This window comes from Anser anser (genome assembly GCF_964211835.1).
Source record: "Anser anser genome assembly, chromosome: 24".
Taxonomy (NCBI): Eukaryota; Metazoa; Chordata; class Aves; order Anseriformes; family Anatidae; genus Anser; species Anser anser.
The window spans coordinates 7,371,690-7,397,964 of record NC_139745.1 but is presented as its reverse complement, the minus strand read 5'-3'; the positions used below and the strand labels follow the sequence as shown (position 1 = coordinate 7,397,964).

Genomic DNA, 26,275 nt, shown 5'->3' with positions numbered 1-26,275 from the left:
GCTGTGCTGTGGGGTGTCCCGCTGCTCACGGACACAAACCAAGGAAGGGGTTTGCACCAGGGCTTGGCAGCCCCGCTGAGGTGTGTCCCGGCTTTCTCCTGGCCGTTGGAACACGAGTGGCTGTGGTGGTGGGGCTGGGGTGATAAAACACCCGGGTTCTTTTACCTCCTTTTAAGTGGATTTAGCCTGCACCGGGCTCAGGGGCCTTGCTGTAACCGTACACTCCTCTAATGGGCTCGGGGCAGTCTGGTGCTTGCTGCTGGGGCTGCGTAACCCTATAGGTGAGCAGGGAGGGGAAGGTGACCCAGTCGCTTCCAGGGGCCTGGGAGAACTTTGTACACCCGGATCTGCCGAGTGGATGAAATTATATATACGTGTGTGTATGTGTGTGCTCCCCCCTTCCCTGAACTCGATGCTTTGGGGTTTTAGTCACGCTGGCGGCAAAAGTCTTGCTCTAAGTGCAGGAGGGACCCGGGATCCTGTTACCGCTGAGATGTCAGGAGAGCTGCTCTGGGAGCTGTGGTCACCCAGGGGAAGCAAGCCTTAAAACGCAGCGTTTCTGCACAGCAGCTCGTGAACGCCTGCTCCCTTCGCTTCCTGCAGTATTTCACGCTCTCTGCGTGTTGCATTGTGCCGTGTCAAAGCGCGTTAGAGTTGTACTGAAAGGTGCTTGTGGGAGCTGCAGCTGAAACGCCGAGCAGGGTGACCTAAATCTGACACCTCGCCTGTGAGCAGGAAACAAAGCCCGGATGTACCAGTCCCTTCAGTTCTGGGGTGTGAACGCTGAAGCTCGCAGACTGGTGCCTTTTTTCAGCTCAAGGTGACCCACCCAGTAAGGTTTTCAGAAAGGTGCCCTTTTTCTTTTCGTGCTGAAGGCACGTAGGATGTTTAAAACATTTTTCTTTTGGAAGTGATGCGCAGGTCCCATGGCCTGAGCGGAGACCATCAGCAACAGAAAGCTGCTCTCAAACTGGATGGAGGAGCAGTTTCGGTTTTACACATACCTTTGAGCTCTCCTGCTTAAAGCCCATGTATGTGTATATATTTGCCCCAGACTCCCCTGGTTACTAAAGCAGAGGTCTCTTATCACACTGCCACGGTAAGAACCATGAAAGCAGACAGTGCTATCAGGTGCACAAATGAACACGCAGCCTTTTCGTCCTCCCTTGCCTGCAGCCGGCGGGTGTCGGCTGTGGCCATCGCAGCTCACACTGCCCGGCCCGGGGGGTTTATTGCTGTACACGCACAGCGCCCTGCTCACGCTCAGACCCCGCAGCACCTCCGCGGGGCCGTGCCCACCTTCGTGCCCGCACTGGGAGATTCTCAGGGCAGCTTCTCGAGGCGCCGACAACCGCAGTGCCTGCAAGGGGGGGGCCGGCAGCCGTGCCCCCCATCCCGCGGCAGAGGATGCTGCCCAGATCCCCCCCCCCCGCTGCCACGGCAACGCATCCCTGCCTCCCCGGCCCTGTTGCCGTGGGGACAGCCGCCCCTCAGCATCTCCCCGTGTTGCTGTGGCGACCAGTTCTGCCTCTCGGTTGCCAGGGCAACGATCTCCTCTGTCGCTATGGCAACAGCCCGTCTCCCCTGCCCTGTTGCTACGGCAGCAGCATCCTTCCCCTCGCCCTGTTGCTACGGCAATAGCATCCTTCCCTCCTCCCCGTTGCTGTGGCAGCAGCATCCTTCCCCTTGCCCCGTTGCCATGGCAATAGCATCCTTCCCCCCTCCCCGTTGCTATGGCAACAGCACCCCCCGTTGCCATGGCAATAGCGTCCTTCCCCCCCCCACACCCCCCGTTGCCCCCCGCCAAGGGCAGAGCCGGGGGAGCCCGAAAGGGGCCGGGAGCGGGCAGCGGCCGGGGTAGCGGGCAGGAACGGGGCAGGGCCGGAGCCCGGGGCGGTGCAGGGGCCCGGGGCCGCCCTCCCTTCCCTTCCCTTCCCTCCCCGTCCTCCGGCGGGCGGCCCCGGCCCCGGCCCGCCCCCGTCCCGCCCGCCCGTTCCTATGGCAGCCGCCGGGCCGGGCCGGGCCATGGCGGCGGCCGCGTTGTGCCTGGGCCGGGCCCCGCCGCCGCCTCCTCCGCGGCCGCTCGTGGTGATCCTGGGCGCTACCGGCACCGGGAAGTCGGCGCTGGCCGTGCAGCTGGGGCTGCGCCTGGGCGGGGAGATCGTCAGCGCCGACTCCATGCAGGTACGGGGCCTGCCCGTAGGCCTCGCCGGAGGGGCGCCGGGGCCCGGCTGCGGCTTTCCCCGGGCCCCAGGCCGTGGGCCGGGTCTGGGGCCCGGGGAAAGCCGCAGCCGGGCCCCGGCGCCCGGAGCCCGGCGTCGGTGGGGGCGGCCCCGGGGGACGCTCCGGGAGCGCGGCCCCTGTGGCCCGGGGAAGGAAGGGGCAGGCTGGGGGGGTTGGGGTTAGCAGCGTGTTGGGCCGGCGGGGGAGATTCAGCTTTTGGGGGAAGAGCGAGCAAACGTGTCGTCATTTCAGCTCAGAAATAAAACCCGCGTGGGGTGTCGGCCCCACGGAGCTCGGGGATGGGGTTATCGGCACGGGGCTGCTCCTGCTGAGCCGGGGCTGGTGACGGGGTCGTGGGGAGCGGCGCGGGACTTGGCACCAATCCTGCCCGCTGAATTTGGACGCTGTGTCCCGGTGTGCATCAGGGGATGGCCGTGTCCCCGCGTTGCGCTTCGCGTGCTGCTCGGTCACGGGTGGCAGCAGGCCCGTGCTCTGCCCTTCTGGCGGCTGTTCTGTGGGATGCCGTGAGGATGGGCGAGGGTTCGATGCGGCTGCCGAAGGCCAATACTCGCTTCCCCATTCAGTCAGCAAAGGGATGTCGATAAAATATGGAAAAAAATATCGAAAACAGTATCTGCTGCTCGCCAGGGACGTGGCCTGCAGTCCCGCCTTCCCTGCGCGTGGCCCAGGGAGGTGGTGGAGTCACCATCCCTGGAGGTCTTTAAGAGACGTTTAGCTGTAGAGCTCAGCGATACGGTTTAGTGGAGGACTTGGTGGCGTTAGGTCAGAGGTTGGGCTCGGTGATCTTGGAGGTCTCTTCCAACCTAGGTGGTTCTGTGATTCTGGGACGTGGTGGTGCGGTCGGGGTCGGTGAACGGCAGGGAACTGAGCCTCGGTGTTTTGGTCCTAATTGCTTTCGGATATAAGAGCTTCATCACAAAATGTGGAGTTCAGCCATTGCAGGGATTCTGTTACTGTTTTAGCAACGTGTTTTCCTTCCTAATCAACGTTTGTATTATTCTTTTTCTCAGATGGGAGCACTTCCCATCAGGTTAACGCTTGAGCCCGGCGTGGTGCCGGCCGGCTCTGTCGGGACGCCCGCTCTGGACCGGGGCAGCTTTGCTGGGAGCACGAGGCTCGAGCTGCTCCCCGAGCTCTGCGGAGGTGGCTGGGGCTGACTGGCGTGCTGTGGGCTCTCATTTCGTGCCCCTGGATGCTTTGAAGCGTGTATTTTGTGCTCTGGTTGTTTCAGAGCCCTCTGTGGGAATGCAGGCGCTGGGAGGATTCTGGCTGCAGGCGCCCAATGGCATCCAGGCTGAGTGGCTCTTGTCCTCCTTTCCTTTTAATCTCATCCTAGCGTGACTGCGGAGCGTGAGCCGAGCAGCCCCGGCGCTGTTACCCCGGGGAGCTGCCTGCCTTCCGCGTGGCCTCGGCCAGCCCCCGGCTGCCTGCAGGCACGGCTGTGGCGTCGCGCCGCCCCCACCGTGCCCCACTAACCCCCGTGCCCTGCTCTGGCGGCCGCAGCAGCCAGCTGGGTCTGCCTCCCTGCCCGCTTTGTTCCCGGGGAAGAGGTCTCGGTGCCGCATATCCCTGAGCTGGCGCCAGCGTCCTTGCGGAGGAGTCGTGGGGCTTAGACACCCCGTTGCACGTTCTCAGCCGACAGCTGCCAGAGACCGTGTCGCCCTGCGCCCCTCTGTCCGTTCATGGCTGCGCCCCGCTGGGTGCTGCAGAGGTCTGACAGACGCTGGCAGTGTTTGGGGGCAGCTGCTCGAGCTGGGGCCGGGCAGCCCCTGCCCACCTGTGTGCACACAGGCACCCTCTGTCTCCAGGGCGCCTTCGTCACCGCCGTGGGTCACCGTGGCGAAGTTCCAGACTGAGCTGCTGCCTGCACGCGGCTCTGGTTAATCTGATGGCCCCTTAATCTCTCTTTTTGCCCTTTCTGGTGCTGTTTATCATCCCGGGAGCTCCCTGCAGCAGTAAGCCGTTCCCCTGCAGGGTGCATCCAGTCTTGCTTCCCAGTGAGCGCAGCGGCCACGGTGCCAGCGTGCTGGAGGGCTCTGGCCCTTCCCGGTCCCGCTGTCCCATCCAGATGCCGCACTCGGAGAGGTGGTGAGGTCCTCTGGAGGCTGTTGTGCACGCTGGGTGTGTTTGTCTGTCAGCGTGTCACCTCGGGATGTCTTAAGGGCTTTGGCAAAAGCTCTGCTGACAGTTTCCTCATGGCAGGGAGCAGAGAAGGGGGTGAACCTTGCCTCCCGTTCACCATTTGGAGTGCTTTGGGGCCTTCCTGCGTCCCCTGGCCAGCTGGGAGATCCCTGGTCCCTCGTGGTGCTGTGGGGTTGGCGTGGCCACGCGGGGGGTCCCTGCTGTGCACGGTGCGGGGCTCTCGGCACGGGACCCTCGGTGGCAGAGGTGGGAGGGCACCACCAGGGCTAAGTATCTTTAGTCCCCAGCCTGCGCGCGGTGTCTCGGAGGCCTGCTGCTCCGGGCTGCTGCTAATCTGTTTGGGGCCTTATGAAGCACCGAAGGCTTATCTGGGCCGCTCGCTGGAAATAGAAGCGGGCGGCGGGAGGGAGGAGGGCTCGGAGCGCGGCCCTGCCAGCTGGTGGAAGGCTCTGCGCTGGCTGCGCGGGTGTGAAGGCTGCCTTTGTTCCCCTCCCCGGCCCACACAGACACCGCATTCCTCCTCCTCTTGTTTCCAGATATTCAGGGAGGCTCTCGGTGTTTAATCTCCAGGAGAACCTTGGGGGATTTGAGCACGAAGTGCAAGCCCCAGCCCTGCCCGTGCGGGCGCTGGGAGCCGTGAGGGGTGCGCATCGGCTGCGACCGCAGGCAGCGGGAGCTGGGGTGCTGGGGTGCTGGTCCGGCCCTTGCTGGGGCAGGAAGACACCGAGCCAGAGCTCTCAGGGTTCAAAGGCTTTGGATTGGGATTTCGGTGTCTGCCGGAGACCTGGGCTGGATGGGCGGGTGATCAGCAGGCTGCAGGCGGCCGCGGGGCGCGTTGGCACGGAGCTGCCTCCCGGGCCTCTCTTGTTTGCTCGCGGCCCCTGGAGCCAGCCGGGTGCCTGCAGGGCAGAAAGGAGGAGCATTTCCTTGCCCTCCCGCTCCCCCCTCGCTTCCTGCCCCCGGGGCAGCCTTTCTCCGGGGACAGGCTGCGGTGGGAGAGGCGGGGAGGGAGCGGCCGCAGGTTGAGCCGCCCCAGCTGGCGGGACGGCTGCGAGCAGGGCTCGGGCTTCCCTGCCCCAGTAACCCCAGCTCGTCCCGGCCGCTGCTCCGCGCCTCCTGCCCGGGTCACCTCTGCGTCACCTTGGCCTTCTGCTGGGGACCGGAGGTGGCGGCGGGTGGGGGCCGCGCTGCAGCTGGGGGCTTGGCAGCTCTTCAGGGGGATTAGGGGGAAAACTGCTCCCGGGAGCCTGGCTTCTGGGCGACGGAGGAGGAAATAGCTGCAGCCGTTCGCAGGCCCTTCTCCCCACACCCGGTTTGTCCCAGGCAAGGAGGTGCCGAGAGCTGTGCGTGGCCTCAGCACGAAGCAGAGCCCCAGCCCCAGCACCGCCTGGCACCGCGGGCACCACGTCCTTGGCACGGCGCGGGGCCGGCGTCCTGCACAGCAAGAAGGGCTCTGTGTGCCCGCCGCCTGCCTGCTGCCAGCCCCTCGGGACGGCCGCTGTGCGGGTCCCGGCTCCGTCCCTGTCTGTCGGCGGCTTGTCAACTCGGCCAGGCACCAGAAGAGGCAACCCGGCCCTGGCAGGAGCCGCTGCTGGCAGGGTTCCCGCTGCCCTGCGGGGACGGGGCTCCTGCTGCTGCCTGCGCCGCTCCTCGGAGACCTCGCGGGGCTGGGGGCGGCGGGGGCAGGCCGTGGTTGTGCCTGGGGGAAGGAGCAGGGGCCGGGGGGCTTCGCGGGACGTGCACGCAGAGGTGGGTGACGGGCTCTTCTCTCCCCCAGGTGTACAAGGGCCTGGACATCATCACAAACAAGGTTTCTCCCCAGGAACAGCGCCTCTGCAGGCACCACATGATCAGCTTTGTGGATCCCCTTGTCTCCAACTACACGGTGGTGGATTTCAGAGACAAAGCCGTGGCTCTGATATCCTTCCAGCTGCGGGCTGCCTGGCCCGGCAGATACGGGCTTCCCTCCTCCACAGACAGGCCCGCCAGAGAGCTCGGTGTTTGCCTCGGCCCTGGGCTCCTCGCAGGAGCTAACTTGTTTCCAGAGGACGCTTCTGGCAAGGGGGGCTCTGAGCTGCTTGTAGCCAGCTGCTGCTGAGGGCAGCCCCTCGCCAGGACCCTCGCTGCGCTCAGCCGTGCTGAGCCGGGTACTGCCCTCCCTGGTGGTCCCTGCGTGCCCCTGAGGTGGCACGGGTGGGGGATGAGAGCGAGCCACGTCCCTGCTCTGCAGCCTCAGCGGCTGTGTGGGGCTGGGAGGGGGGGGTCTGGGCCCCGCTGGCGTGGGGTCACCACAGGGGGTCAGGCCCAGCAGGCGCTGCCTGCAGCCCTCCGCACCGTGCGCCTCTGCTTGTGCTCCCTGACTGTGGCACATTGAAGATATCTTTGCCCGAGACAAGATCCCGATCGTTGTGGGAGGAACCAACTACTACATCGAGTCCTTGCTCTGGAAGGTCCTCGTCAGCACCAAGGTACCGTGCTGGGGCTGCCAGACCCCTGGGAAGGGGGGAGCCCTGCGCTCGGGCGGGCTGCCCGTGGCTGGGCACGGTGCTCCCCTGCCAGAGGGGCAGGGAAAGCCAGAGGCTCCTCTTGCACCCGTCGGGGCTGGGCTGGAGGTCGTCCTGGGGGCTGGCAGCCATCCTGCTCGTGCTGGCGGGCCCGCAGGGGAGCGGCTGTGCTCAGGGCTGCCTGGTGCCCCGCAGGAGAAGGCCAGCCCGGCGCCCAGCACGGCCCCCGACAGGAAAGTGGAGCTGGAGCAGCTGGACGGTGTGGAGCTCCACCGCCGCCTGACCCAGGTGGACCCCGAGATGGCGGCCAAGCTGCACCCCCACGACAAGCGCAAAGTGGCCAGGTGAGCCCGGCGTGCTCAGCCCAGCACGCGTCCCGAAGGAGCTGCGTGCCTGGGAACGTGGCAGGATGGGCTTTCCTGTCCCAGGCGGGTGCTCCGAGCCTGCCAGGGACCTCAGGGCACTGACCTCAGACCCTTGGCCCCGCAGCCCCCAGCCCGAGCTGCCCTTGGGGTGCAGGACAGCGCCTTGCTCCCGGCTCGTGCACGGCAGGGCTGCTCTCCAGCAGCAGGGTTTATCTGGAGCTATTTAAGGAGCAAGCTGCCGTGCTGGCTGAGTCACATACCTGAGCTCTGTGGGAACAGCATGGCAGCAAGACCAGGCTTGCTGCTTCCTCGGGCCCATCCCAGCCGAGCCCTGGCCCGGGGGGAGCAGAACGCCGCCCACCCCGTTCGCACGGTGCGGGGGGATGGAGGGCTGGGGCACGCTGTGCAGCTTCCTCCACCCCCCTGGCAGGGCTGGGCCGGGCTGGCGGCGAAGCTTTGCAGCCTCCTGCAGCGCTGGGCCCTTCCCCGCAGCCCTGCCTGGGAAGGGAAGGGCTGGAGCCAGGGGCCCGTCCCCTGCAGGGTTTGTGCTGGTGCCAGGCAGGAGGGGGTGGCTGCGCTCTGGGTTCCCGGGGTGCCATCGCTGGGCTCTGCGCTGTGCCCCCGGGACCTGGGTGTGCTCAGGGTGCCGGGCACGGGAGGGGGCAGAAACCTGCCCTCCCCCCACATGAGAGGGCTGGATCGCAGCGGGTGTCTGCGGTTCCTTGTGCTGCAGCCCCCAGGGCTGCTAGGGAAATGGGAGAGCTCGTCCTCACCCAGCCTCTGAGCTCTGTCTGTCTCTGCTTACAGGAGCCTCCAAGTGTTTGAAGAGACAGGGATCCCCCACAGTGAAATCCTGCACCAGCAGCAGGAGGAGGAAGGTGGAGGACCCTTGGGGGGGCCCCTGAAATACCCAAATTCTTGTATCTTATGGCTTCATGCAGATCAGGCAGGTGAGGGTGGGCTTCGCACAGCTCCTGGCTGAGTGGGCACAGCGATGGGGGTGAGGGCTGGCTCCCTGCTCCTGCCCCAGCCTCTTCCCTGACACGAGGCAGCAATTCCTTTGGCACCAGCAGCAGTGACAGAGGACTCGCTACCCTCGTCTGCTGGCCTCTGCCGTCCTCGGCTGGGCTGGGAGGCTGGGAGTGCTGAAGGTCCGGCTGTGGGCCTCCCGAGGGCACAGCTCAACATCTCCTGTCCTCCTCCTCCCAGCTCTGGACCGGCGGCTGGAGCAGCGGGTGGACGACATGCTGGCCGCAGGACTGCTGGAGGAGCTGCGGGACTTCCACCGCCGCTACAACCGACAGAAGGTGGCCGAAAACCGGTGGGTGAGACGCCAGCTCCCCCTGCTCCCAGTCCCACCCAGCCCGGTGCTGGGCTCTGTCCTGCAGCAGGGCCAGCAGACAGCAAAGCTGCGTGGGCCGCCACTGAAGGCGCTGCTGTGCGTTCCTGTGTGTCTGGCGTGGCTTGTCCCCTGACACCGTGGGCTTGTGTCACCTGGGGGGTCCCTGCTGAGTGGCACGCAGGGATCTCGGCTGTTTCTGGAAGGCTGAGATCTCCCTGTTCTGAAGGGGACTGCCCTAACCCCCGCCTGCTGTCTTGCACTCCAGCCAAGATTACCAGCACGGCATCTTCCAGTCCATCGGCTTCAAGGAGTTCCACGAGTACCTCGTCAGCGAAGGGAGCTGCTCGCCCGAGACCAGTGCCCTGCTGCTGCAAAGAGGTGGGAGCAGCACCCGCGTGCCCTACATCCCCCTGCCCCACACGGCTCCAGGTGACAGCGCGACGGTCTGAGCCAAGCTCAAGCCCGGGGCAGGTCTCACAGGGGTTGAGCTGCACCTTTCTGCACGCAGTTTTCACTTTGAGGCCAGAGGGGCAGGGACTCCAGTGCTCCAGAGCAGCTCTGAGCACACCCGGAGCAATTCCTCACTCCTTTCCCCCGGCGCCTCTTGCAAAACGTGCCGGGCAGTGGGAGCTGTGACCTGGAGCACCAGTAACATGGGTGAGGGGATCCCAGCTGGGCGGCGACTGCTCGGGAGAGCAAGGCTAGAAAGAAGAAATGAAACAGAGCTCAGAAGGTCCGGACAGACGCGCTGCTGTTAGGGCAGGAGGGAGCCGCTCTGCTCCTCAGCACGGCAGAGGTCCTGGGCAGCGTCAGGCCGTCGAGGAGGGTTCGGTGCCAAGTGGAGCTGGAGGCTGAGGAAACCACGGAAGTGATAAAGGGCTTGAAAACAAGTCTGGTGCAGAGGGGGCTTGTTGCGTCTGCTAACGGGGAGATTACAGAGGGGTAACGATAAGTCTGGCACTAAATATTGAAAGGCTGTACAGTGGTAAACCATCCTCTGGGCCCACTGCGGATAGAATGAGGAGTCCTGGGCTCGGTCTGAGCAGAGAAGTGTTCCCGTGAGGTGTTAGGAGAACAGTGCAGCCCATGAAGAGGTTGTCCTACCTGCTACAAGCTTCTGGGGCGGTGGTTTCGGGCCCTTTCTGCCTAGTTTTCATTGGAGGGCATTTGGGATGCTTTTTCCATCCCTTCTGTGCTGCCACTGCCCCTGCTCTCTGTCCAGCAGGGTTTGGTGGCTTCGCTGTGACTGCTGCTCACTGCTGGCTTCGGGACCTCCCAGCTGGCACTACAAACCCTTCCCTTACACCAGCACGGTGCCCCCAGAACAAACCTTCCTTTTGTGTGCTCTCCCCCTGCTGGAGCCAGCAGCCTCTTCTCACTCTGCTCTGAGCCCAGCTCGTGGAGCTGTGCTGAACTTTGGGCTTTTTGCTTCCTCTGTTTTCCAAGGGATCCAGGCCCTGAAGCAGGTGACCAAGAGATATGCCCGGAGGCAGAACAAATGGGTCCGAAACCGCTTCCTGAGACGTAAGTGCTCTGTCCCTGCACTGCCTCGCCACCTCTGTCCTCGCATCTCCCCCCCTTGCCATGGCGCTGTGTGCATTCACCTAGCCCCAGGCTGTCTGCCCGGACGCTCACAAAGCCGGCTCCTTCCCCCTGCTGCTCCCGTACCCCTGGCTGCCCGTCAAGGGAAGATTTTCCCCTCCCAAGAACAAAGCGAGCGAACGCTCAGCCCTGTGCCCAGGTGGCTGTGGGTGACGATGGCTGCGGTGTCCCTACCCCACTGATGGCTCCCAAGGGGCTGGGGGGACACCCAGCAGCACCCGCACGCTCACCCCCTGCACGGCCAAGAAGCCCAGCTGCCCTGGGATTAGGAGCGGGAGCCCCTGGGCTGCTCCGGGCCCTGCTCGCTGCGGTGGCAGGGAGCCAGCAGGACTTCCCTGTCCCAGCCCCAGCCTTGGAGCAGGGCCAGCAGCAGCAGCTGGGAGCCGGGCACTTGTTGAAAGGTGCTCGGTGGGGGCAAAACAACAACAACACAAAAAAAAGGCAGGGGGGAACTCGAGTCAAAAGACAGGCTTTGAACTGGGTGCAAAAGCTTTCCTGGAGCCATGTGCTTGGTGGCTGTGGCTCACCTTCCTGGTGGCAGGTGTGCTCCAGATCGGCCCTGTCGGGAGCCTGGTTGTGGTTCCAGCAATAAAGGCAGCACCTGCTGGGGGCCGGCACGCGGCAGCCTTTGATGGCTTTGTCCGTGCAGGGCCGAGCGCCCAACGGCTGTGGGCAGGTGAGCTGTGGTGGGGCAGCGACCTCGCTGATGGCAGTGGGTGCTCCCCAACTGCAGCCGCCTCACCTCGCTGGGCTGCAGCCAGCACCCCGCGCCCTCGTGCTGGGCTCAGGGGGACCGGAGGGGTGGCTCTGAAACTGTCTGGTCAGGTGAAGGCATTGGTAAAGGCTCCTGCTGTGTCCTGCTGCTGTGAGCTGAGCGCGTTGGCCCCTGCAGGCAGTTCCAGCTCTGAGCCGCGAGCTGACCAGGAGCCTGCGCCAGCAGATCCTTGCTCAGGCTCCATGGGGGCATCTCCTTGTCAGCACAGCTTTGCTTCGTGCCTGGATCTAGCTTTTGATCCTCTGCAGCCTGCAGTGGACTGCAGTAGTGCTGAAGTGTTTGCTCGGTGTGCTCCGATGTTGTAATGCTCTCCTGAAGGCAGGCAGCTGTGAAGATGCTTGCCCTAGGTCTTAGCTGTTCTCACTGTTTGCCTGCGAGCTGAGGTCTCTGCTAATTCTGGCTCCAGAAAGGCTGGTGCTGTTCCCTTCTGAGTGCTCGATGCCAGAACAGATTCCCCGCGGCACAGTGCAGACCCCTGGGGGACCCTGCTGCTGGCGGCTGGGGGTGCTGGGCGCCCCTAGCTGCGGTGCTGGCAGCCACCTGCCTTGCTGTCTCCCTGTAGGTCCTGGCCCCAACGTGCCCCCGGTGTATGGCCTGGAGGTGTCTGATCGCTTGCGGTGGGAGGAGGATGTGCTGAAACCTGCTCTGGAGATCGTTGAGAGCTTCATCCAGGTACAGGATAACCGGAGTTAACGTGCGAGCTGTGGCTGAGGAGCCTGTTCCTCAGTTGCTCCAGGCCCCGTAACTCGGCACTTGGGCTCTCCCACAAATGGGGCTGTCTGGGTTCGGTCCAGCCGTGGACTTTCGTTACCTGCAGTGACAGTGGTGAAGCTGAGAATTTCTCCTGATGCTCAGTACTCTGCTTGTTCTGCATGGTAAAACTGCAGCCTCTGTCCTGCTACCTTAGTGTCTGAGCACAGAAAATTCAGTCTGAATCCTAACCAAAGCGAGCGCGGCCACAGCGAGTCTTCTTGATAGAAAGTTATTTGAGGCATTATTTAACCTACAGGGACGTGAGCCCCCGGCAGAGCCCGTAAAGATGGAGTTCGACGCAAACGAGAACAAACGGCGTCATCGCGTGTGCGAGCTCTGCGACAGGGTCATCATCGGGGACCGGGAGTGGGCAGGTAGGGCCCAGCACGGGCAGCGGAGGAAACCTTGGGGTGTGTGGGCTGTGCACAGGGAGCAGCGCGAGGCACTCTGCAGAGAAGGGCAGCTTCCTTGGCTGCCTCTGCCTGGCCGGCCGGCTGACCCTCAGCGCGTGATCTTGGGCTTTCAAGGACTGTTTACAGCCCGGCTATGAAAGCAGCCATTTGCAAGCCCGGAGGGGGGGCAGGAGCTGTGCCACAGCAGCCATCTGTCGGGCTGCCCCCCTTCCCCGGCACCCGGTCAGCGCTCTGCCATCGTGCCAGACGTGGGGGCTCGACGCAGCATCAAACCTCCGAGCTGCCTGTGTTTAGTCTGGGCTGCTGGTCCCTTTCAGCACTTCAGATACTTTGTGAAAAGGCAAAGAACAAATTTATTCCTCCTAAAATGTTGTTGCGTAAAGTGAAAGTTTCTTAACGCTTTTAATAGCTCAGTTACGCTCCAATATTTCCTATTTGCGTATTCTTCCTATTTGTGTGTTTTTCAAAAAAAAAAAAATCTTCCTAGCTGTAATGGCAATAGGAAAGGATTTTCTATTTTCAATAGACTTACTTTTAAAAGAGCTCAGTTGGAATCAGATTAACTCAGTGAATTTATCTGCACTGCGAGGCTCCTGCTGAGAACCAGAAACAAAAAGCAGTCAAGAAACTGGCTGCAGAAATGAACCTGGTAAATCTCCGTGTGTTGCCCAAATGCAGAGACAATGCAAAGAGAAATTGTGCCCAGGCCATCGGCTTTGAACGAGCCCTTTATTCCTATCGATCCGGGGAACTGCCGAAAGCAGATGGGAGTTGGCTCAGAGTAGGGAGCTCGTTACAGCGAGACCAGTTTAATTGTTATGGTAGCCAGTCTCAGCTGCGCTAGCTCCGAGGTGCTCTGAAGAAGCTCTGCCTACTCCAGAACCAGGGGCTCTGAAAGTGGTCAGGATCCGTGCCAGTCTGCCAGGTCCAGCAAGGTTTATGGCGGAGCTGGAGCTCCTCAGGATGCCCCACACACCACAGCTGTGACTGCCTGTCCCCTGGGGATGTTGTTGCAGGTCCTGCACGATGATACCTTTCTGAACCCACACCAGCTGGGTGTTCTCTGCCTCTAGCTGAATTTGGCTCAAATCTTCAGATGGCAGGAGAAAAATGGCCCAAAACCTGGGTGTAACTTGTAACTGCAAAATGTGAGAGCTCAAAGGGAAGTGAAAACAGCAGTGGGGGCTGAGTCAATCTGCAATCTGGTCTGCTTCCCTAAGACAAGTTACAGATAGTTCTGGGAACTGCTTCCCGGTCCCTCGCTGGCTCTGGAAGATTTTTACATTTTATCTAACTTTGCAATTTGTATGGACTTCAAAGAGCACGCCTCCCCAGACACCAGCTGAAATCAGTGCTTTTTGCAGCCGCTGCAAGCTTTGGAGTTGCTTGCAACAAATTGCAGGAGGTGAGACTTCATTTCAAGCTGAGGGTGACCCGACAGCGTTGTGATAAAGCAGCAGCTTTGCATGTCATTTTATCCTCTGGCAAAAAAGGAGGACTGGAAAGCACCTCAGGGCCTTGATTCAGCAAGCACATACCCTTGTTTAATTAAGGCCCTGCTTGAAAAGTTTGCTCTTTAATTGCTGCTCTGATCTCTTGGAAATAGCAAAACCGCCCTGCTAGGATGTTCCATTGGTCTGGTTAGACAAAGCGTCTTCTGTTTAGATAATACCACCGATACGGGAGGTTTTGCTGCCCTTAACTCTGTGATTTTAAGCAGAAACACAGCTCTCGCTACCCCGGTGTGTCAGTACAAGCTGCTTCTCCGGGGTCACGCCTCTGTCCCGTCAGACTCTGCTGAAGAGCTCCGGTAGCTGCGAGCCGTGCCCTGCAGTTATGCAAAAGCTCGGTTGTGCTCCGGGCTCGGTCCCTGCCCGCTCGGTGGCCGTGCGGGTTATCCCCGTGCTGCGCCGCAGGCAGCTGGGCTTACAAATGATCCTGGCGGCGTTCCGCGGGCGAGTTGCACAACCTCGCCCGCATCCTGCAAGGTGCCGCCCGTTGGGTAACACTCGCCTTTCTTCTCTCCTCCCGGCGCTTGGGTCTCAGCTCGGCGCAGAGCTGCTGGGGTGTTGAATCCTGACGGTCTGGAGCTTTCTGTGTACAAACCTGGGATTTGTCCCTCTCCCAGTCCTTCCTCTGCTCATGACAAGGCTTGAAAGGGTTGTTCTTCTCTGTGCCGTGATTATTTGGCCTGGAAGTGCCCTGAGAAACAGCCAAGGCAGGGCCAGGGAGTTCATTTTTTGTGGGAATGGCCTCAAGTGGAAGAATGGGAACTGAGGGTGCTCGGTTCGGGCATTCCCTTCTCCACGCTCCCCAGAGCTAAATGCTTGTTTGCCTCTTCCCCCAGCTCACACGCGATCCAAATCCCACCTGCACCATGTGAAGAAGAGCAGGAAGCTGGAGGCTGCCAGCCGTGCTGCAGGGGGGGACGCTGGGGGTGCGGAGACCTCAGGCGAGGACCGCAGCGTGCCTGTGCCGCAGGCTTGCGGAGCAGCCGGCGCCGCGGAGCAGCCGCGCTTCCACCGGGACGGCGAGGAGGCACCGGGTCCCGGGTGGGCTTGGCCCGAACGAGCTGAGACACTGCGGGGGGACGAGGCAGGTGTGTGAGTGACAAAGTGACAACCAAAGGCTGTGTCCGAGCCTCTCACGTGGCCTTGTCCTGCCGTGTTACCGTGCTTCTGCACCTGGAAAGGGCTGGGCTGGGGGCAAGGCTGCAGGGAGCATCCTCCCGTGCCGAGCATTAGCTCCTGCCCGAATTGCAGCGTTACCCTTGGGGTGGTCGAGCCTCTCCTGCTGGCATGAGGACGTGTTGTTCTCAGAGACAAACACCCTGCGCTCCTCCGGCTTGGCCACGAGTGCAGCTCAGGGGCTGAGTGAGTTCTTACTGCCTTTATTGTGGAGAGGTTATTTTTTTGCTTTTATATGGAAATAAAGCTGCAATATTATTGCGGGTTCCCCTGCCTATTAAAAAGTTCAGCTTTCTTGCTCTCTGTTTTCAGCTGGCCCAGGTTCCCTGCTCCAGGTGAACACGGGGCAGGATGTCCAGCCCTGGCCCCTTCTCCCAGCCACCTTTCCTGCAGCTCCTGAAGGAGCTGAGCAGATGTTCTCAGCCCGGCGGAGGCCGGGCGCTCCGTATGCACACAGCAGGTGCAGAAAGAGCTGGCACCTGTTAAACAGGAACTTGGAAATGATCTCATCGAGTTTGCAACAGATGAGGCTGTCCTAGTTAAAGCTGAATTCCCGGGGGTTTACACTGTGGTTTGGCAGTGGGAACTGGCCCTGCATTTGAATCCGAGTTGCTGAGCAGCAAATTCCTTGTGGTGCGCGGCCGCGAGGCAGCGGGGCTGTCTCGGCGTTGTTCCTGGAGGATGCGAGCGCCGTCGGCACCACCTCGCTCCCCAAGGGGCCGCTCTGGTGAAAGCCACGAGGGCCCTTTCCAGGACGTGTGGAATTCTTCTGGCAAGTGCAATCAAGGTGGTCCCTCCTGGGAGGGTTTTGGGGCGGGAGAGCACGAATTTTTCCTTCAGCTGCTCACGAATCACCATGTGGCAAGAGACCTCCCCCGGGGCTCAGCCTGCGAGGGAAGGGGCTGTGGGCAGATCTGCTGCCGCATTCTCTCTGGGGGTTAGGTTCAACCTCAGGCTCGTGTTCCCCAGCGCTGAATTATTTCTGTAATGGGGCAGCTGCCTGGGACCACTTGATACGTGTGTGTTGGCAGCTCAGACTGGAGGGGACTTTGAGTTTGCTTTTCTCTGCCAGCACTGTGCAGAGCCGGGCGCCAGCGTTGGGACGCTGGGCACCACGTTGGTGTCGCTGGGTCTGTGCAGCGGCAGCTGAGCCTCTTCTCCAGCCCAGACTTGTTTGCCATCCACGTGTGTGGACGTGGGCTCAGCCCGGCTCTGGAGCAGGCAGCAGAGGGGTCACAGCGAGGGACGTGGTGTGGAATCAAGTTCCTGTAGCCTGCATGGACGAGATGCCCGTGGGGCTGGGTGCGAAGCCCCGTTCACCGCTGAGACGTCTCCCCAGCCCCGGTGGGATCGTGGAGGCAGCTGTGAGTGGCGGGGGGGATTATCCGGCCGGTCTCCTGCACTCAGCCCACGGTGCTGTTAGGAGTGAATTTAATGTCCTCAAGTGGTTTAATGTGAACTTGGTTATCCCTGCAGATAAATGTTATTCCCCCACCACACCAGCGTCTAGTCTGTTCTGTTCGTGAGCCTGCTCCTAAGGGATGCTCTGCTGATCCACGGCCGGGGGTGTCCCAGGCCTGCCCTGCAGGGTGCTGCGTTGGGGCAGCAGCTCCTGTGGGGCCCGGGAGCGTGGGGTCTGTCCTCGGGCTTGTTCTTGCTGTGGCTGGACCAGGAAGAAGGAAGTGGGAGCACGGCCCGACCCTGCCAGCAGCAAGAGGCAGTAAGTTTGCTAACGTGAGTTTGCTTTGAGAGGCAGGGGCCACGGATGAGTGCACGGGTTTCTGTTTCTGCAGATCCAGGGCCAGCATCTCTGCGATGATTTGTTCTCCAGGGACGAGGCCGATGCCTGCTTTGGGGAGGACTCAGCTCAGGGACTGTGCCCGAGGTCGGTGGAAGGGCTGCACCCATCCACTCCTGGCAGCACGGGGCCGCTCGCTGCAGGCTGCTGAGCTCCTGCTCCTGGGCTCTGCCCTGCCCGGCCTCCCGCAGCGGGCAAACAATGCAGGACACCTCTGCGGCGGCTCTGCTGAGAAAGTTGTTGTGCTCTCGGGTTTCAGGCTGCCGTCGGTCCCCTGGTTTGGGGATGGGGAACGGCACCGCTCCCATCTGCCCTCCGCTAATCCCCAGACAAACGCAGCTCTTCCATCTGTGCAGCCGGAGCCGCCCAGCCCATCACACCAGCCACTTAATCTAAATGGCTTTGGCCAAAGATAAGGTCATTAATTACACTGGGATTAGAAAACCTGCGGGCCTGGCGTGGCGTGGCGGGGCTCCCCTTGCAGCCGCACCAGCCTGGCCAGGCCCAGCGCTGAGCCGGAGAGCTCATGGTGGAGGAGAGCTGGGCCCTGGGGGTGCTGGCAGCCGGGTGCTGGGCTTTGGGTTTTTGGGGTGGGCTCCTGTCCCCAGCCGCCAGCAGAGCTCGGTGCCAGGCGCAGTGGGCGACCACGTCGCAGGGATGTCCCGGAGGTGCCATGGCAGCGAGAGCAGCACCCCGCGGCTCTCCTTCCCCCGTGGGGCTCCGTGTTGCACCGTGCCGGGCCCCCGGGGGTGCTGCCGGGCTCCTGGGGGTGCTGCTGGGCCCCCGGGGGTGCCGCCGTCCCCACGGCTCCTTTCCTCCCGCACCGGCCCCTTGCTGCTCTCAGGCCCGGCGTCTCCCCGTGCCGGGCGGGTGCTCGCTGCGGTTCCACGCCCGTCGGTTCCCTCCTCGCGGTGCCCCGGCCCTGGCCTGCTGCCCCCGGTGGTGGCGGGGCCTGATCCTGCCCCCGCTGCCCTCCGGGGGCCGGGGGGGTTTGGGCCGGTGCTAGGGGGGGGGGCGCGGGGCCGGGACCCCGGCGGGGCTGGGGGGGGGCCGTGTCGCAAGATCCTAAAAATAAAAGCGCCGTTGGCCGAGGTTGTGCAACGGCGGGGGCGGGGGGGGGGGCCGGGGGCGGGGGTCCCGCGCTGTCATCCCCAGGGCTCGGGGGGGGGGGCAGGACCCGGGGGGGCTTCCTGCAGCAGCCCCGAGGCGGCGGCCGGGGGGGGGGGGGAGCCACCGGGCGGGTGGTGCCGGTGCCACCGGGGGGGCCGCGGGGGGATTCCCCCCAACCCCCCCGCCCCGAGGCCGCAGGGCCCCCCCGCGGCGGGGCCGGCCCGTGAGGGGGGGCACGGGGCGGCCGCGTGGCGGTGTCACAGGGCCACCTGCCGGCAGCGGCACCTCCCGGCCGCGGCTGCTGGCCCGGGGACAGCCCCGGCAGCGGGGGGGGCACCGTGGGGCGCAGCCCCCCCCCGTTGGCCCCGGGTCACCGGCAGAGACGGGGGGGGGGGGGGGCGGACGGGGACGGGACGTGCCCGGGACGGGACGCACCAGAGACGGCCCCGCTCCGGCCACGAACGGGTTAAATGCCATTTTATTTCACACCCAAAAAAAAAGAAAAAAAAAGAGAAATGTACAAAAGAAGAGGTGAGTGGCGACGGAATTCCTCGGGAGATCGCCCGGGAGGGGCCGAGCCGCTCCCCCCCGCAGCGCCGAGCCGCAGCAATGCCCGCTCCCCGCGGGGGGACGGGGGCGACGCCAGCCCCGAGCCCCCTCCCCGAAACGTGCCCCAGCCCCATCGGCCTGCCCCCCCCGGGCCGCATCCTGCCCGGCCCCAGCACCCCCAGCCCGGGCTCCCCGGGCGCTGTGCCCCCGCGGTGCCACCCGCACCCAGAAGCGGGTGCTGATCTGGTGGGGGCAAGGGGGGCGGCGGGAGGGCGTAGGGGTGTCCTCGGGCCGTTTGGATTCATTTTTACATTTCTGTGTGTTTATTCTGTCCCTTCTCCCCCTGTACAAACGAGCACTATGGTCATGGGCGTAGATAACTCGGTGACGTGCGCGGTGGCGGACGCGGCCCGCGGGCACCGCGCTCACTGCAGCAGGGCCCGGACCTGCTTGGACGTGGTGTCGTCGTTGAGGTGCCGGGTGGTGTACCTGGGGGTTGGCGACGGTCACCCCGGGGCGCCCAAACTGCTCCCCCCGCAGCCCCTGCAGCCGTGGCCAGGTCCCTGGGGCACGTGTCCCCCGGCCCCCGTGTCCCCCGGCCCCCCGCTCACCTCAGCGCGTTCAGGAGCCCCTCGGTGCTGGTCGAGGGTTGGTCCTTCAGGACCTTGATGCACCCTTTCATCTGGCAGGGAGCGAGAGAGGCGGTGAGCGGGAGGTGCCCCCGGCCCCCCCGGGGGGACGAATTCCCCTCGAGCAGCCCAGAGACGTCCCCAGGGGGCCCCCGGCAGGAGGGACCCCGTGGGCATCGCCGCTGCGTCGGGAGGAGCAGGGTGGCTGCGGCACCCCCCGCGCTCCCCACGGCCACTCACGTCGATCTTGGAGGTCTTGGCGAAGGCCCCCACGGGGTGGACGTGGTCGTAGAGGATGATGACGCCGACCATCACCCGCATGCAGAAGAGGAGGGTCTCGGTGTTGGTGAAGCGGCTGCGGTACTCCCTGCGCCAGGGGAGGGGCTGGATGAGCACGGGGGGGGGACACAGAGACCCCAGCACCGAAACGCCCCCGGGGGTACTCACGGGGTCTCCAGCATCACCCTGCAGACGCAGGCCATGGTGCTCAGGCAGTCGGTCGTGTCCTCGATCGGGAGGGTCTTGTTCTGCAACAGGGCAGGACCCAGGGGCTGTCACCCTCCCAGCTCCCGGGGGGGCACATCCCGGCCCCCCAGCCCAGCCTGGTCCCCGCATGGAGCCGGAGCAGGAGGGGGGGGCTCGGCCCCGCTGCTTTGAGCCTTCTGCCCCCTGAGGGCCCCCCCAGCCCCGCTCACCTCCGAGACGAACTTGGTGGTGGCGTTGCTGAGCGTTTTGAGCATGGGGGTGGCCTCGGCGTAGAAGAGGGACATCCTGTTGGCCATCTCGTTGTTCACCTCGCTCTCCGCATCCAGCTGCAGGGGACGGTAGGTGATGGGGCTGCACCCGCTGCCCCCACCCCAGCCACCCCCAGCCCTGCACCCCGCTATGGGGAGGCAGCCACAGGCGGGGGAGGCACCTGCCTCTCACCTGCAGGTTGTTGATGCGATTTCGGCTGATGGTCCTTCTGTAGTAGCTGAAATCGTTCTGGATGGCGGGGTTGGTCATCTGCGGAGGGGGGCCTGTGTTAGGGGCCGGGGCCAGGGCTGTCTCGGTGTGCCCAGGCTGAGCCCCACGGTCCGGGGGCAGTGGTGCCCCCCCCCAGCCCTCGGCTCTTGCACGATCTTGGCACCGGGCAAAACATCGGCTGCTGTGCTGCGGGGCTGGGCGTGGGGACACCAGGGGACCTGCAGCCCTCAGGGGGGTACCTTGAGCTCGTCGAAGCTGAGGGTGAAGTGCAGGATCTCAGCGAACTGCTTGGCCAAGGCCTGCTCCCGCTCGAGGTGCTGCGTGGGGGCGTACGGGGGGCTGGTGAGGGCCTCCAGCAGGCTCCGCAGGGCGTTCTCTGCGGACAAAGCGCCGCCGGTCACCGTCCCAGCTCCGGCTGGGGAAACCGAGGCACGGGGCAGGGCACCTCATGGCCGGGGACCCCCAGAGTTGCTCTGGTCCTGTGTTGGGGGAGGCACAGGATGTAGGAGGGGGTGCAGGGGGGGGACGGGGGCTCAGGACCCTCACCGAGCCGCAGGGAGAACTCGTAGAAGCGCTTCAGCTTGGCGACAAGGGGGCACACGGCGCTCCAGGCCCTCTCCTGCAGCCGCAGGTCCCCGGGGTTCTGGATGGCCTGCGGGAGGGCGGCAGGGTTACCCCGAGCCGCGGGGCGGGCGGCGGGCGGCTGGGCTGCACCCACCTCTCGGATCTCCTGCCCAGCGCCCGTGTAGGACTGCAGCTCGGCCAGGACGCCCTGCGCCTCCTCCAGCACGGCGTTCACCTGGTTCCACACCGCCGTCTCGGCCTCCGTCGGCTGCGCATCTGCAGGGCAGCGCCCCGGGGGAGAGAAACCCGGAGGGCTCTGAGCGGGGCCCGGGCAGCTGGAGCCAGAGCGGGGCGCCCGCCCCCGTCCCGCGGAGCCCTGCCAGCCTGCGGACCGGGTGCCCAGGGCCCCCCGCGGCCCCCAGCCCCGGGCTGGCCCCCCAGGGCTGCGGGGTGCTGCGGGGGAGAGGGGCAGAGCGATAGCTCCTGGCCCTGGGTCTGCCCCGGCGGCTGCAGCCCCCTCCCCGGGGAGACCCTGGGACAGTGGGGAGGGGGAGGACGTCTGGGATGGGCGCAATGCGATGGGCGACGGGGACGGGAACTCAAAATGGCGTGGATGTGGAACTCATAGTAAGTAAAACAAAAAGGAAAATAAAAATCCCATCTCACTTTCAAAGTCAAGGAAAAAATTAGGGCCTTGGTCAAGTTCGTTATAAGTCAACACTTTAAGAAGGTTCCCCATGTGAAACCTGCAAGAGAAGAAACAAGAGGAAAAAAGCATGATGGTGAGGTGGTGCTCGGGGAAGAGGTGCTGGGCTGCGGGCAGCGGCGGCGAGAGCCCCGTCCTCCCCGCGTGTGCCGGGGGCTCGAGGCGCTCCCGGTGACCCCGCGGAGCTCCCAGCCCCGGCTGCAGCCTCTTGCCCCCGATGGAGATGGGCGCTGCGGATGGGGTGATGGAGAGGAAGGAGCGAAGGGAGGGCAGAGCTGCCGGGCTCCAGCGAGGAGGGCGATGCGGTGAGCGAGTCCCACGGTCGTGGCTGCAGGTGGCTCCCCTCTCGCTGCAGAGCTGGCCCCAAAACCGGGGGTCCTGGGGAGCACCCACAGCCCCGTCCCCCTGGGAGGGGGAGGCTGGAGAGGACTGGGGGCGGTCGCGGGCTGCACGCACCCAAAAGACCCACCGGGAGCCGGGCAGGTCCCTTGCCTCGGGTCTGGGTTGGCTGCAGGGCCCCAGCCCCCCGGCCCCTGCGGCTATTTTGGGATGTGCCGGTGCTGGGGACGCGCAGCGAGCTGCACACACCCTCTCCCCGCCGGGCCGGGGCCGGTGGTTGCTGCTGCACTATTTTTACACCCCTCGCTCTTGCTCTGAGCTGTAGCCCTGGAGGAAGGAGGGGGAGAGGCAGGAAGGGGGGCCACGGAGCTGCGCCGAGCCAGGCACCCCCGTAACACCCCACACGCAGCCTGCAGCGACCCCAGGCCACGCTCCCCTGGCCCAGTTAGCCCAGGGACAGCTTGGACCGGGGTCCCCAAGCCCCGTCCCATGGGTGCAGGCTGCCACCAACACACCCCTCCCCTGGCCTGGCAGGCAGCACTGATCCGTCCCCTGCCTCCCTCCTGTCCCCAGCCCCACTCCTGTCCCCAGCCCCCCGACCGTCCCCACCATGGAGGTGGTGGGGACGTGCCCTATGGCCACCCGGTGCCACCAGCTGAAAGGGCAACAGGCACCTGCCTTAGGGCCTCTTGGGCCAGGTCCTGCTGCCGGGATGTCTCCCGCACCCCTGCCACTCGCTGGGGACGTGTCCCCACGCAGGACCCGCGGGGAGCGGCGCTCTCAGGCGTGGGGCATCTCTCGGGGTCTGGGCCCTGCTCCCCGGCCCTATGCAGCCCTTCGCGGGTTGCATCTGGGGCTGCCCCCTGGGGACACAGGGCTGCTCGGGGACACTGTGCCCATCCCCATCTTCTGGGGAGCAGCCACCATGGTGGCCCTGGTCCCCTCCCCACGCCCGCCCTGCTCACGGGACTTACTTTCAAAATCCAGGAAAAAATGAGGACAGTTTTCTAAATCTTTGCCCAATACCTTTATCAGGTTGCCCATGGCCAGCAGACCTGAGCGAGAGAAACAAACAGAGTGGAACAGCACCGGCACCGGCGGCTGGACACCCCGGCCCCCCGAGCCCCCCGCCGCCTACGGCACCTACCTGCACCCGCCCCGCCGGGCCCCGCGCCCCCCGGCCCCTGCTGCACCCTCCCGGCTGCGAGGCCGTGCGTGCGGAAACAGGGCCGCTGTCCCGGCACCTCTGTGTTTTCTATTTCTCGAGGTGGGGAGGGAAGCGGGGCGCGGGCTCGCGAGCGTCGCGCTTCCTGTGGGTGCTGCTCGCCGCACCGCCCCCGCCGAAGCGCCCGGCCCCCAGCCCGCCGGGACCAGGCGGCTTCCCCGGGCCACCCCACGGGTGACCCCATGTCCCTACGTGATGGGGCTGGGTGGGGAGCACCCCAAGGTGGGATTTCTGCCCCACAGACCCAGGCTGGGGGCCTGGCACCCACACCGGTGCCTCCCGCCCACCCCCGCGGCCGTGGCCCCGGGTCCTTACCTTGGTGCCCGGTGCGGTGGCTACGGCAGGAGCAGGGGCTGTGCCACGCGCCTGGATCACTTCATGGGCCGGCGGGGACCTGCGGGGGGAGGCGCAAGGTCAGGACCCCCCCGAGCAGCTCCCACCCGGGGCCCACCAGGCAGGGATGTGCCGTGGGACGCCGGCTCCTCTGGCCATGGCTCGCAGCCACTGGGGCGGTTGGCGGCGGAGGCGCGTGGCCCTTCCCGGGCGGCCCCGCATGCAGCTCCGCCAGCCGTCACCTTATTTGCCTCTGTTATTTTTTCATTGCCAGCAGCCGGTGGTTTTGGAAGCCGTCCAGCACTTCCTAGAGGTGCGGTGTGCTCCACCACTTCTCCAGGCTCACCAGGCACGGGCTGAGCATCCCCTGCTCCCCGCGCCCCTCGTGGTGACCCCACGGCTCGGGGACGGCTCGGGGACGACCCGGGGCGCGTGGCAGGCACCCTGGGGCCGGGCCATCGCCCGCCTTGGGGAAGCCGAGAGACGTCAGCGATGACTTTCCCCGCGCTGCTGGTTGGGTTTGCTCTTTTCCATGCGTTGCACGAGGGTCGCTTTATGCTGCTGCCGAGCTGCACCCCAAATCCTGAAGGCGCCGGGATGCTGCCCCCATCCCCTGCCCCCTCCGGTTCCAGCACCGTGCGGGTGCCGCAGGCCTGGGGCGGCTCTGCCCTCGTGCAGGACGCAGGGCTCCCCCCGCCAGCGGGACAAAGCAGCCGTACGAAGCCCTAAGGGGAGGCTGGCGCTGGGGCTCCGGCTCCCGGCATGGGGGCTGCAGGAGGATGTGGGTGGGGGCCGATTCCATGCTGTCAGCGGGCTCTGGGAAGCAGCCATGGGATTCGGCAGGTTGTAATTAATCGCTTGGGTCTAATTAATGTGGCTGGGGAGGGGAGAGCTGGAGGAAACCACAGCAGAGGGGTGGATGGGGCTGCCTCATGCCCGGGATGGGGCTGCGGCTCCCCAGCCCAGTGCTCCCTGCCCAGCCCCACCACAGCCCCTCAGCAATGACAGTGATGGCTCTGCCTTCCTCCTCCTCCTTCTCCTCCTCCTCCTGGGCCTGGTACGCACTGGCTTTACACTCAGCACGAGAGCAGAGCATCCATGCCCAGGCTCTGACTCCCCTGACAGACAGAAAGCCCATTTTCCTCTGGAGGAAACAAATTTGTGCCTGCTGGGACCCCGTGCTCGAGCGCGACCCGAGGTCTTGCCGAGAGCTTTCCGCGGGCTCGCTGCGCTGCCTCCTGCCCGCTGCCTGCAGGCGTCTGCGCGGGGTGCACCACAAAGTGTGGGGGCAGCGCTGCACCCCCTGCCTCAGTTTCCCTACAGGCAGCCGATGCCCGTACCCACGGTGGGGCACAAAGCCCCCCAGGGCTGCCCCAGGGCGCTGACCCCGGGGTTTGTCCCGCTGGGTGCTGGGGTGTTTTGGGGGGGTGCTGGGCCCTGTAGGGTGAAGCTGGGGGGGCCTGCAGCCCCCAGTGCAGGCAGCCAGGCAGGAGGCTTGCACTTGCACGGCTCAGGCATTTGCATAAATTCTGTTATCGGCATCCTCTGCCCGCACCGAGGTTGTCCTTGACAGGCGGAGAGCGGCTCAGGGCTGGGATTTGTCACCGCCGCATCCTGCCTGTGCCCAGGGAGGGGCACGGACGGGTCCCCGCGGTCCCTGCCATGGGGACGCCGGGTGCGAGGCCTGCTGTGGGGCTGGGTGCTGGGGAGGACGGGGATGGCTGCAGCCCGTCAGCACTGTGACAGGGGTTGGAGATGTGTGGCAGTGCCAGGGCTGGGCCCCTCGGCCTCTCCCCTGCGAGGTTTGGGGCTCAGCACCTGATTTGCACCATTCCCTCAGCCCTGCTGCCTTCACCCCGCAGTGCTCCCCATGCCGGCTGCCCATCGCCGCAAGGCCGAGCTGAGGGCACCGCGCGCCCCAAACCCACCAGGACGGACCCACCAGGGGGGGCTGCCCCGAGGGGCGCGCTGCCCGAGAGCAGGGCAGGGCTGGGGACAGCGGGGTGCCCCCGGCCACACCCGGGGTGGCCCCAGGTTCCCTCCCAGCCCTCCCCTGCGCCCCAGGAGCACCCTGCCCCAGGGGGTGTCACCTCCACGGGGGCGTCCCGGCCTGACCGGGTGGCTCCAGGCAGGGCCTGATCCTGCCCCCCCAACCCCCCCGCGTCCTGCCCATCACTGCGGGGGCAGCGATGCTCCGGATCCGGCCACCGGGGCCGTCCCCACGCCTCCAGCGGGCGTGGGTCGGGGCCGGGCCGGGGGTCGCTTTCCCTTGCCCCCCTCCCCGGCCGGGTGCCGCCGCCGAGCCCCCCCCCCCCGCCGCTGCCCCCCGCCCAGCCCCGCCGCAGCCGGCTCGGGCGCGCCGTGCCCGGCGGCTTCAGCCCGGGGCGCCCCACGGCGGGCACCGGGGCGCGGGGTCCGGCCCCAGCGAGCCCCCAGGGTGGGGCCGGGCCCCCCCATCCGCTTTGGGGACCCCTCGGGGCCGAGCCCCTCCTTCCCCCCCCAGCGGTGCGGGGCCTTCCCCCGGCCTCGCTGCGGCCGTTTTCCCGCAGGGCTCCCGCGGCAGCCCGGTGGTGGTGGTGGGGGGGGTGCGGGGGGGCTGCTCCCGGCCGCCCCCCGCCCCGCTCCCCGCGGCGCGGCCCCCCCCGGCCCCCCCCGTGCTCACCGTGGCGGCGCGGGCGGGCGGCGGCCGTGCGGTGCCTGCGGCGCTCCCGCAGCGCCGTGCCGGGGGGGGGCCGCCCGCCGCCTGCGTGCGAGCCCTGCGCCAGCTGCCGCTGCACCACAAAGCCCCCCATGGCCCCCGGCCCCCCCACGCCACCGGGGACGGTGACGTCTCGAGTGCGAGGAGCCGGGGACGCTTAACCCGCTGCGTGCCGGCCTGACCACCGCTGGGGCCTGTCCGGGCCGCGGGGGGGCTCTGAATTTGGGGGGGGGGGAACGGGGAGCCCCCACACTCTTTGCTCCTGCCCCTGCACCGCTCCCGATCCCCCCCCCCCCGGCCCCTCCCTGGGCAGCGGCACCGCCCCGGGCCGGGGCCACCCCAGCGCCGCGACCCCGCAGCCGGGGCCAGGCGGGGGTTGGGGGGCGGCGGGGCCGGGGGGGCGATGCTGCCCGGCCGGGGGGGCGGGCGGGGACCCCTCAGCGCGGGGTCTGCCCACCCTGACACCTCAAACCTCCCCTTCCCAGACCAGCGCTGGGCATCGGAGGGGGGAGCTCAGCGAGAGCCCCCCCC

At 65.7% G+C, this 26,275-nt stretch overlaps 2 protein-coding genes across 12 annotated transcripts; one reads left to right on the top strand and one right to left on the bottom strand.

Moving 5' to 3' along the window:
- The first annotated feature begins 1,905 nt into the window (after positions 1-1,905).
- Positions 1,906-16,324, top strand: TRIT1 (tRNA isopentenyltransferase 1). 3 transcript variants are annotated; one of them, XM_083809887.1, is made up of 11 exons: positions 1,906-2,184; positions 6,164-6,306; positions 6,758-6,854; positions 7,086-7,234; positions 8,063-8,205; positions 8,465-8,576; positions 8,863-8,975; positions 10,044-10,121; positions 11,537-11,646; positions 11,984-12,101; positions 14,488-16,324. In XM_083809887.1, the coding sequence occupies exons 1-11, from the start codon at positions 1,999-2,001 to the stop codon at positions 14,745-14,747; spliced, it is 1,509 nt and encodes a 502-aa protein (XP_083666013.1). In that variant the 5' UTR covers positions 1,906-1,998; the 3' UTR covers positions 14,748-16,324. The 3 variants fall into 3 exon arrangements, with proteins under 3 accessions (XP_083666013.1, XP_083666012.1, XP_083666011.1); XM_083809886.1 differs by lacking the exon at positions 14,488-16,324 and adding an exon at positions 12,255-12,408 and having other exon boundaries at positions 1,907-2,184; XM_083809885.1 differs by having other exon boundaries at positions 1,915-2,184; positions 8,063-8,133.
- A 1,831-nt stretch (positions 16,325-18,155) lies between these two features.
- LOC310885941 (CYFIP-related Rac1 interactor A-like) lies at positions 18,156-25,940 on the bottom strand. 9 transcript variants are annotated; one of them, XM_083809874.1, is made up of 13 exons: positions 25,709-25,938; positions 23,029-23,107; positions 22,463-22,543; positions 21,110-21,189; positions 20,598-20,719; positions 20,426-20,531; positions 20,119-20,255; positions 19,841-19,918; positions 19,609-19,725; positions 19,361-19,440; positions 19,154-19,280; positions 18,896-18,966; positions 18,167-18,773 (listed from the first exon to the last, which is right to left on the bottom strand). In XM_083809874.1, the coding sequence occupies exons 4-13, from the start codon at positions 21,180-21,182 to the stop codon at positions 18,710-18,712; spliced, it is 975 nt and encodes a 324-aa protein (XP_083666000.1). In that variant the 5' UTR covers positions 21,183-21,189; positions 22,463-22,543; positions 23,029-23,107; positions 25,709-25,938; the 3' UTR covers positions 18,167-18,709. The 9 variants fall into 9 exon arrangements, with proteins under 9 accessions (XP_083666006.1, XP_083665998.1, XP_083666005.1 ...); XM_083809879.1 differs by lacking the exon at positions 21,110-21,189 and having other exon boundaries at positions 18,165-18,773; positions 25,709-25,940; XM_083809877.1 differs by lacking the exon at positions 22,463-22,543 and having other exon boundaries at positions 18,166-18,773; positions 25,709-25,939.
- Positions 25,941-26,275: the final 335 nt, after the last annotated feature.

What these genes read in the sequence shown, in the direction of transcription:
- TRIT1 (XM_083809887.1), top strand. Translation starts at nt 1,999, where the DNA reads ATGGCAGCCGCCGGGCCGGGCCGGGCCATGGCGGCGGCCGCGTTGTGC. An exon ending in AGGTCCTCGTCAGCACCAAG is followed by an intron (nt 6,855 to 7,085) that starts GTACCGTGCTGG and finishes GGTGCCCCGCAG; the next exon opens with GAGAAGGCCAGCCCGGCGCC. An exon ending in CAGAAGGTGGCCGAAAACCG is followed by an intron (nt 8,577 to 8,862) that starts GTGGGTGAGACG and finishes CTTGCACTCCAG; the next exon opens with CCAAGATTACCAGCACGGCA.
- LOC310885941 (XM_083809872.1), bottom strand. Translation starts at nt 22,897, where the DNA reads ATGGGGTCACCCGTGGGGTGGCCCGGGGAAGCCGCCTGGTCCCGGCGG. An exon ending in TCAGCTTCGACGAGCTCAAG is followed by an intron (nt 19,919 to 20,118) that starts GTACCCCCCTGA and finishes CCCCCTCCGCAG; the next exon opens with ATGACCAACCCCGCCATCCA. An exon ending in CCACCAAGTTCGTCTCGGAG is followed by an intron (nt 19,441 to 19,608) that starts GTGAGCGGGGCT and finishes GCCCTGTTGCAG; the next exon opens with AACAAGACCCTCCCGATCGA.